Genomic DNA, 10,809 nt, shown 5'->3' with positions numbered 1-10,809 from the left:
TTATGCAAGTCTAGGTTATTCCTATCCCTCCATTTACATAAAGCATAAATATGTCCCACCCTTGAACCCCACCATAAAGAAGCTGAGGGTTCTCCACAAGACAAGGAACTATCTATCCTCAAGAGATTGAGGATGTTATAACTAGATAAGTTCAGGGAGGATAGGTCCATCAATGGCTATTAGCCAGGATGGGCAGGGATTGTGTCCCTTGCCTCTGTTTGCCAGAAGCTGGGAAAGGGTGACAGAGGATGAATCACTTGATGGTTACCTGTTCTGTTCATTCCCTCTGGGACACCTGGTATTGGCCACTGTCAGAAGACAGGATATTGGGCTAGATGGACCTTTCGTCTGACCCAGTATGGCAATTCTTATGTTCTTATATTCAAGCAAGGAAAGGGAAAATGAAGTGGGGATTTTTTCATGCATGTTTAATAATTTTCACTTAAGACTTGGCAAAGATTGAGCTGTCCCTGGTAGAAAGAATATTCAATACATGTTTTTGCTGAGTTCCCCTGTAAGTAGCAGCAAAAAAGGATCAGACTGCCTCCACTAATAAGTACATTTTTAATAAAAATGTGCCCACTACATTCTTTTAAAAACACTTCTCAGAGTGAAGCCCGAAGAGTTTTCTGTATGTTAAAGGATGAATGGAGATACAAAAGTTGAAAAAATCCTGATACTGAAGTATCATGTCTGGTGTATTTAATATAACAAATACATATCACATACAGAAAACTAAAGTCAATGGAGCTATGACAATTTATGTCATTTGAGAATCTGCCCCAACAATGTTTATTTCATTCTATGTAACCTCAAGACTCTCAAATAGCAGGATGAGTTGATTCCTCTGAATTCCACAAACAAGAGGGATGTGGTTAGCCTTACAAGAATGGTACTTTAACTCACAAAAAATGTACAGAGAAAGCAACTCATCCTTGTCCCACATTAGCCAATGGGAATCTTATCATCAACGGTGGGATCAGAGTCAGCCCTGAAGAAGGACCTCAGAGGAATAAATTCACTTAAAAAAGCTCACCCATAGTGGATTATTTGCAAATGGCTCTAGAATTTATTACTTTCATTCTGTTTTTTTAAGTTCTGCACGGTGACTAATTGCAAAAACACTGAGACATACCAGCTTGTAGCCAGATTTGTTCAAGGGTTGTCCATAGTTGCATAGGTCCTTGCCTCAGGGCAGTATTCTGCATAGTTACTTCAGACATGGCCTGTTCCAGTCGTGAAGCAGCAACAGAAGAGGCGCGCTGTGAGCCTAAAAACAAAACAACAATGAATTTATAATCCATCATTTTTCCTTGGCTAATTAAAGACTGTGGTCTGATTCTTCACTCCACTGTGCCAGTTTTATGCTAGTGTAACTCCAATGACTTCAAACTGTTGTAAAAGAATGGAGAATCAGACCCTGCATCTTTGTACTTTGTAACACATTAATTTAATTTCCAGACCCCTGGATTACTCAGGGGCTGCAGCTCAAAACAAACAAACAAAGGCTTGTCTACACTGGCACTTTACAGCACTGCAACTTTCTCACTCAGGGGAGTGAAAAAACACCCCCCTGAGCGCAACAAGTTTCAGCGCTGTAAAGCGCCAGTATAGATAGTGCACCAGCGCTGGGAGCCGCACTCCCAGTGCTGGTAGCTACGCTCCTCGTGGAGGTGGTTTTTTTAGAGCACTGGCCACGTTAAAGCGCTGTCAGGTAAAGCGCTTCAGCATTGCCAGTGTAGACTAGCTCTAAGACACAGACAGTAATTTTACTAAAGTCTGCTTAGCAACCTCAAGGAAGAAACCATATTTTGATCATCTGGAAAGGACAATTCCCAAATCAAATCTATGATAAAATACTCGCTAATAATCAGATTTATTTACAAACACACTGTCAAACTACAAATTATGGACTATTAATAAGAAATCTCGGTAAAATATTACAAATTTGGTCAGAACAATTCACCCAGCATCTAAATTTCAAGTAACATCAATATCATTCCACTGGTTTAGACACCTGCTTGATTTTTCTTTTAAACCTGGGTAGTGGAAAAAGCTCAGAGCTTTGACTATATTAACCTTTAATATGTCCTATACTATTATGTAAGCATAATACATTCAGAATTGCCATCTCTGCAAACAGAATACCGTATCAAACACTGTTCCTTAAAGTGGTGCATGGACAGAGTGCTCACAGGTTTCCAGAGCAGGGCATGAGCAGGATCATGTGCCCATGCGTATTAGGGAGTACCAGAATGCCTATCACCTAAGAACAGGTTACAAAATGGGAGGAAAAATAAACCTGATCCAAAATCAGTGTTTGGTTTTAAGCTTCTAAAATAATGTCAAGAAAGTAGGTAAATGTGACTAAGGCTGAGAATACCTCCCTAAAGAGCTGCTGTGACAGAAACTGTTGCCCAGACAACATTATTCCTTAACGCACTGCTAAATATTGACCTTGCAGACCAAATGATCCTAGGGTTATACCCTGTCTTGGCTTTCTGGAGCCACATGATAGGAGCAGTGCAGGCTTTGTTACCTAGAGACATTCCGCCAGGATGGTTCGGGGCAATGGAGGGAACAGATGGGTACAAAACCTGTGGTGAGGCATACACTGCTGTCTTTTTAAAAGGAACTGCTTGCATTCCCAGCAGAAGTATGCTGCACACATATTGCCAAGCCACACTCCCTTGCCAGCAGTCCACGATCCACTGGGGCTGTGGAGTGCCAGCAGGCACAGCAGCCTGATCCCCCGTCTAGTGCTCTCATGAGCACTGAGCTGGAATCCTGCCCTACTCGGTGGATGTTGCTGGGTGGAAGGAAAATAAGATGCTCCCTTTGCCCATTTGTCTTCTAAGACACCTGTGCAGCACAGGGCAGGATTTGGCCCATAGCTTTTATACAACTCAGAGCCTGTAAGACATAAATGTCTGAGGATAATCCAAACACACAACTGGAAGGCTAGCATTGCTATGGGGTGTATTTGTTCCATTATCTCACTACTGAGTGTCATTCATTTTAAGCAGCAAAACTTCAAAACAGTCCTGTAATGCTTTTGGTGCATGCACCCCCTACAACTCACTTTAAAAATGTAAATGTTCTCTTCCTAAATGCATTCTTTAAGTTCCTACATATTTTCAAAGACATTCCTGGTCTAATGTTCCCAAGAGATGACAATGTAGTAACGTAATAATTATGGCTTCAAATTATTTGGGGGATTTTGATTCTACAATCAATCTATCCTGATTCTTAAATTAGTGACCATCATCACATTATCTGAGTGCTTTAAAAACAGTATGCAATTATATATTTCTCTCCCAAGATTGTCCCCTCTCAGAGTGTCTTTTTCGAAGCATGTTACTTAAAAAGCCCTTTCCATGAATTATGGACCTGTTCTGATTACATTGACAGGGCAGACATGAGTCTGTTTCATTCACATCCCCAGAGCCTAAGGAAACCCTGATCTCCTTCTGAGACAGATCTGGGAGACTATACCACTTCAGTGCAATTTTGGTATTCTGTCGAGGTTCAGGCTGTGCCATACAGGTGAATGCCCACTTATAAGCTAGTAAAGTATCCATCTATTTCAAAGCAGACTTTCTAGGGAACATCATTTCTCAGTTGTACTTCAAAAATATAGTTCTCTCTCTATCCCTACAATGTATTAGTTGGGTAGTTTCAAATAAAAGTAAAGTATGTGATTTGAGTTTGATCCTGCCAGCTGCTGAGTTCCTCAACTTGCAAGGTAGTCAAAGGGACTTGAGGTTGCTCAGCATCTTGCAGCACAAGGCTGTTAGTGTCTAATAAGCTAAGTGGCTTTTACATTTTCTTAATTTATAGTTGTTCCCTCTTCCATGCACACTTAACAACATAAGTCATCATGGTAGATGCAATGATAATACAAATAATAAACAACATTAATAAGTAGAGATCACAAAATCATTTCCTATGCAAGGGTAGGATATAGTCTCCTGCCAGAGGAAATACCCACATATTAAGCTCATGTATCCTTGATCTTAGAAAGAAGGCAAGAGAAGTGCAAAACTGTCTCTTTCAATAGAAGCGTAAATCTTACGTAAAATCAAACAACAAAAAAGCACTGAAATCCCACACATCATTTCAATTTCATGCCCCAAAACATGCAGATGTTGGAGTAATACATTATTACATCAATTAGTTATTTACTGCAGTCTCTCTTTTTAACAGCTTCACTAGACAGACCATGAAGTCTACATCTTGCCGTAAATTTTCCTCACATTTGGAGAAGGAATCATAAAAAAAGAAAACTGTTTTTACTCATTGCATAAGTCACATAAATGTATCTAAAGAAGTTATAAAGCATTGTTCTAAGATCATCGTGGGACCAAGAATCAAGTTTAATATGTGTCTGTGAAAAATCAGTCAGTGGAGGAAAATCAAAATGATATCACAAGTCAGAAAAAGAATGAAACAGCAAGGCAGCTGACTGGTCTCCGTGAATTTAATTAGGAGCACTTCTCCAGTCAGGAGAAGCTGAAGAAAACAAGGAGGAGATAATGTTCCTGGCAGCAAAACTAAGGCCATATCTACATTAGAGAGCTTGCAGCAGCACAGCTGTACCAATACAGCTGCCAGTGTAGCTGCTCTGTGCTGATGGGAGAGAGCTCTCCTGTCGACATAATTAAACCAGCCCCAATAAGCGGCAGTAGCATCTCCTGCCGACATAGCGCTGTCCACACTGGTGCTTCTACCAGTGTAACTTACGTCGCTCTGGGCTGTGTTTTTTCACACCCCTGAGTGACAGAAGTTATACTGACAAAAGTGCTAGTGTAGATACAGCCTAAGATTCTTGCACAGAATAATCTCCTTGTGGTATAACTGAAAGAGAAGATAGTGTCAAACAATCCGAATAATCCTCCCTACAGTGAAGATTCCAGAGAGTGTGAAATGACTGAACATTACCATTCCGCTGCAGTATATTCCCAGGGGATTTCTGAAAGGAAACCAGAGCCTGCTCCAGAATGATCCCAAATCAAGACAATCAGCACCAGTTACAGCTGAGGGTGCAGGGCCTTCCACTATGACTAAAGGGACTCAACCTAGGGCACTGAGCCCAGCAGCCTCTCTTCCCCTTCTTCACATGGGGAACAAAAAGAAGCAGACTTTGGAAAGCCCAGATCTCTGGAACTCTTTCCCCAAATCAGCCAGGGTGCATGGAATAAATCAGGTCTTTGCAGCATCACCCACCCTCCACATTGGGAGCAACAGCAACCTCCACACACCATGGACTCTGAAACTTGGACATTGGAGAGGAAGGGGAAAGGGCTCCCTGCCTATAGATGGACTGCACACAGCACAAGTCTTGTGAGTGTGAGAGAAAGCGCTGAAATCATCTCTGGAGATTGGCATGGCTCAAGGGTGTGTCAGTAATGCCCCTTTCCCCTGATAATGTGGCAGCCACAAAAGTGATTTCTGGAAGGAAAAAAGAGCATGATTTAGAAAGATCCCAAATCAGAGCTCCTTCCACAAGGCAGTCAGCATCAGTTACAGTGGAGGGTGCAGGGGTTAAGTCGACCTAGTTTTCTCAGGTTAGACACCAAAAATTGAGGCACACAAAATTTAAAAAATTCGGTTTAAGTGACTTGCCCAAAGTCATGTACTGAGGCAATAGCTGAGATGGGAATAGAACTCAAGTCTCATGAGTCCCTGCCCCTACCCATTGGGCTACTATGCCTCATTGCAAAAGGCCTGTGCTTGAAGACACAGCCACAGAGACTGCGTCCTTAACTCCCTTGTAAGTCAGTTGAAGCAGCACACTCTTACATTAGTGCCGAATTCGACTTGTTATCGTCAATCAGTCAAATTCATACTGCATGACCCTGCCTCATGCAGACAACGGAAAAGGGGATTTAAACAAAGTATGGAGACTCATCATAGCAGAAGGTAATACAAGGAAATGGAATAAACAGATTAAAAATTACATGAATAGATGCGCACAGAATTGATAAGATTACAGTGATATAAATATATACACTAAGGGCTCAATGCTGCAAACGCACATGGGAGCAGCCCCAATGAATTCCATGAGTAAAGTTCACATGCATAAATGCTTGTAAGGTCAGATCCTAAGCTTGTCATGCATTTTATCCATCTGAAGAGGATATATCTTAATCCTACACAATTTACTAAGAGGTGTGTATTTAACACTGAAAGACATGGCACAAAATAATTGGCCGTTTTCTGCATGTGGTATCCTTCTCTCCAAGGGTAAGTCTACACTGCAGCTGAGAGTGTAATTTCCATTACAGGTAGACATACCCACGCTAGTTCAATTAGAACTACTGCACTAAAAACAGCAGCATAGCCATGGCTATCCAGACGGCATCACAAGTTAGCCACCCTGAATACCATCTGCTGGGCCCCCCTACCCCACTTAAGTGAATCGGAGTTGGGACCACTGAGCATGCACCAGCATCAGGCCTTATAGTGAACACAAATTAACTGTTTCCTGGCCACTGTTTTTCTTTTTTTGTAATCAAGTGAGTGCTGTTGAGATAAACCCAATGATTTACTTATAAGGGCAAGGATGAGAGAAGCCAGGAAAGTTCTCGCCTTTAAACTATCTGTTCTAAACGTTAACTACTTCCTCAGCCCCAGAGAATACAGTCATTCCTCCTCCTCTATAAATTTTCCAAAAGTTTGCATCAAGTCAATGGCACTGTCGCTCTTTACAGAGCACGGTGTATGTGCCAATGAGTTATTTGATGGCTGCTGAGTTTGATGCGCGGGTGACAGTCCCATCTACAGGTAGGGCACACCCAGGCACTAGCAATGCTCTGAATCCAAGCAGCAGATTCTTTCCTCCTCTGACGCCGGTCACCACAAAGCTTGATCCAGTCTGACTTGCAACACCTCGCTCCAACTACAAGCTGGCTCCACCAACCAGAGCAGCATTCTGCACTCCTTTCCCAATCATCCATAGAGATGCCAAAGGATACGAAGTCATCTTTGCAAGCATCCTGAAATCTGCGCAGTCGTCTGCCTCTCTTTCTAGATCCTTTGCGAGCTTCAGAGTACAGCACACTCTTAGGGATCCCGGCATTTGCTTGACATGTCCGAGCCACCTGAGTCTTTTCTTACTAATCAACATTTCCATGAATGACATATGAGCATGATTTTAACACTTCCACATTTGTCACCTTGTCTTGCCATCTTATTCAAAGAATTTTACGCAAGCATCTGATATGAAAGCTGTTTAGACTTTTGGTATGTTTGGTATAAGTCATTCATTTTCTGAGCCATACAGAAGAGTGGATAAAACATGTCTCATAAACAGAGATTTTCCTTTTAGTTGACAATTTGTTATTATTCCAGGCTCTGTCTTGCAAAAGACCAAAGTTCCTGTCTGCTTTGCCGATTCTACTAGTGAGCTAAGCATCAAGATCTACATTGCCAGTAACAGTAGAGCCAAAGTAGCAAAACTGGTCAACAACATATCTAGATGAATACCATCTAAGGTGATATCCGGAACTGGTTCTGAAGAGCCTTGGTTCATGAGAACAGTCTTCTTCAAGCTTATTGCTAGACAATTTTTTTTTCATGAATCAGAGAACTTGGTAATAAGATGTTGTAGGGCATCAACACTGTGAGCCACAGGGGCTGCATCATCTGTAAACAACAGGTTCCTTATGGTGATCTCCTTCACCATTGTCTTAGCTCTGATCCTTGACATGTTAAACAAACCTATGTCATCTCTGGTGCTAAGATAGACACCTCTCGAACATCACAGAACACATACCAAAGCAGGAATGAGAAGTAAATATTAAATAATGTAGGAGCCAGTATCCAACCCTGCTTCACTCCATTGTTGATGTTAAATGAGTCAGATTCCTGGTTTTCATACATTACAGTTGCCTTCATGCCATTGTGTAAGGATTTCACAAGGTTTAGCAATATAGGTGTACAACCAAGCTTCTTCAGAACTATGTAAAGCCCTGACTGACTAACCATGTCAAAGGCTTTTGTTAAATCTATAAAAGCCATGTACAGTGGAATATGCTTCTCTCTGCATAAGTTTGCATAATCATGTGCTAAAAACATTACAACATGCTGTTTGCATTGGGTAGTGGATTCAAGACCTTCACATAACTTCCCCCTCAGTGGGCTCAATGTCTGGTGTCTGAGGGAGTAGTTGTAAAGTTTGTTAGAATCACCAGTTCTCATATGGCCACCCACACAAACTGACACAACTCTCCCAGCACAATCCTCCTAGACACAAATTAACACAACCACCCACACAACACCACAACCAGCATTCACAATAACTCCAAATATACATAGCCCCTCATGGCAGCACATGCCCATCATTTGCCAATAAATCTCCCAGCACAGCCCCCCCTACAGACAATAACCCCAAACATCACTCTAGAGCCTAGATTGTCTGTTAAGATTGTGATGGAAACAACTACACGCATGGCTGAGAGTTCTTTTTGTCCAGAACATCACCAGGTTGAATCATCAATGGGATATGTTGCCTGTTACCGTCCAGTTTTTAAGTTCTCAGCCATTTTTTTAAACACATAACTTTATAAATTATACCCATACGACAGCATGGACTTTCACCTACTAGTACTAACAGGAAGCTCATATCTAGCACTTTTCATTTATAGATATCAATGTACTTTACCAAAAGAGGTAAGTATCATTATGTCCCTTTTATAGATGGGGAAACTGAAGCAGAGATAAGTGAAATGACTTGCCCTGGTCACACACCAGGGCAGTTACAGAATCAAGAATAGAATTCAAAATGCCTGACTCCCAGACCAGTGCCCAGAACACTAGAAAACACCACTTTCTCTGCCTTAGGAAAATGTGCATTTGGTTTTGGAAAGGAGAAGGTTTTTTTTAAATTATTTTCCTCACCAGAGTCAGTATCGTGAGCATCAGGGAGAGAAAGATGCATCCCATTGTGCTTTTTGATCATCGGCACTTCAGTCACACTGCTTTCTTTCTCAGAGCCACTGTAAGGAAACAAGATGGTGTTAGGTGGCCACTGACAGAATTAGGTCTTCAAAATATGCAGTAATCCAATCGAATGGCCATTAGATTTGATAGCTGTACCATTCAGTACAGGGAAGTGGCTGTTGAAATGTACTGGGGAAAGAGTTCTACTGATTTTTCTCAAAAAGATCTGAAAATTGTTCATGCTGAAACATCGTTTTAGACTAAAGAAAGTGGAGTGGAAAATAACACTCGATACTTACAGTAGGAAGCAGTCTTGCTCACGCAGGGGATGGACAAGATGCTCTAACAGGGCTTTGCCATCTCTAATTTATTTGATTAGCTTTGGGTTCTGTGCAGAAAGCCCCAGCACCCTTGGTCTGTGAGTGTCTCTGCAGATCAGTTCACGGGAACATTGTTACTGGCTAGAATCAGGGCCAGAGGATTCTCTGCTGCATAGATCCTCCAGCACACCACAAGGCAGCACAAGGGGCCTTGACCACTGCTTCTCTGCATCGATTCAGAGTTGGTGCTAGCATGAGGATTTGGTTCATAGTGAAGGCAGTTCCACTCCTCTTGCACCAATGGTCTCCTACCACATACCTGCTAACCAATCATTTCAAGAGGATTAGCACCTTTCTATCTCCCTCTGTTCTGCCTGAACAGAGGAGGAGGAGAAAGGCTACTACTTAAAAAATTATTACATTACGAGGAGTTCTTGTTCCCCAATTTATGATACATACATTTGCTCCCAGCTATGGTCTTATCCAGAGGCATCTGCAACAGCAGCAGTGAAGGGGGGGTCTTATCCCAGAGGAAAAAAAATGGAATATTTTGCCAGGCAGATCCTCTCCTATATTATGTCACAGCAGAACTCCATTTATACTTATTTTTTGTGGGTGTTTTTTTTGGGGTGAAGGTGGGTAAGAACCAAAACACATCTCATGATTAGAGCACTTCTAACACTATACTAAAACTATACTACTATAAACCTATCTCAAAACTATTTACAATACAAATGTTCAAGATACTAGGGAAGTTGCGCTTGCAAAGCAAGAGCTACGAGTTTTCCAGCTAACTGTCACAGTCAGTAAGAAGGAACAGAAGTGGTGGTGGGTTGGCAGGGCCCTATATTCAGTGCCATGAAGGCGTGACCCCAGGGGGCGCCCGGTCCGACCTGATGGGTACTGCTAGGGGAAAAACCTTCTGGCTACCGTGCACGCGGCGCGCACACACCTAATTGGAATTGACATGAGCAATCACTCAAAGAAGAACAGCGGGATCATGATGTCTGCTCTCACCACTCACCAAAGTATTAAAAGGAAAGGTGGCTGCTTCCTGCCACTCTTTTCAGACACACATCAGAGTACACTGCTCACTATCTAGGTAATACTTATCTCAGGAACATTAATAAAGTTACCATGGAAGCATAATTGATCTGGAGGCCTTATCTTTGAGTTTAATCAATCCTCGGGCATGGACTGCATTCTGAGATTTTGGTTCATCTGATATTTCATGTCTGTGTTCTGGGTTTATTTTTGATCACAGATCAGCTTTATAATAGTGAAATATAACTAAGGACTGTCTTTGCCTGCTATATATTTGTGGCCTGAAGGCCTTTTATTATTAATATTATTATTATTAGTGGTGCTCACAGTAGAAGTACTAAGGAGTTTTTTCTGAGGCTTTGAAATTCTACTTGAGATTCCTCACATGGGCTCTGAACCCCCAAGGGACTCCATGCTATCACTTGGACCTTCTCTCACAGAGCTCATTTCAGAACTGGGCCATGGTATCCCACAGGCTGAATTTTACTTGGAAATATCATTT

The 10,809-nt window shown here is 41.9% G+C and overlaps 1 protein-coding gene across 1 annotated transcript in view; it reads right to left on the bottom strand.

Annotated features, from left to right (window-relative positions):
* Positions 1 to 10,809, bottom strand: part of TTC7A (tetratricopeptide repeat domain 7A) — a 272,869-nt gene that overhangs the window by 78,426 nt on the left and 183,634 nt on the right. The window contains exons 17-18 of the mRNA XM_024210692.3: positions 8,902 to 8,999; positions 1,136 to 1,270 (exon numbers count right to left, since the gene is read on the bottom strand). Of these exons, the coding sequence (XP_024066460.1) occupies positions 1,136 to 1,270; positions 8,902 to 8,999 (233 nt within the window). The remainder of the gene's footprint in view (positions 1 to 1,135; positions 1,271 to 8,901; positions 9,000 to 10,809) is intronic.

The sequence above is a fragment of the Terrapene carolina genome, unplaced genomic scaffold (assembly GCF_002925995.2).
Source record: "Terrapene carolina triunguis isolate 2854851 unplaced genomic scaffold, T_m_triunguis-2.0 Scaffold120, whole genome shotgun sequence".
NCBI classification, from domain to species: domain Eukaryota; kingdom Metazoa; phylum Chordata; order Testudines; family Emydidae; genus Terrapene; species Terrapene triunguis.
The sequence above is the reverse complement of the archived record's forward strand: the minus strand, read 5'-3'. Positions and strand labels throughout refer to the sequence as shown.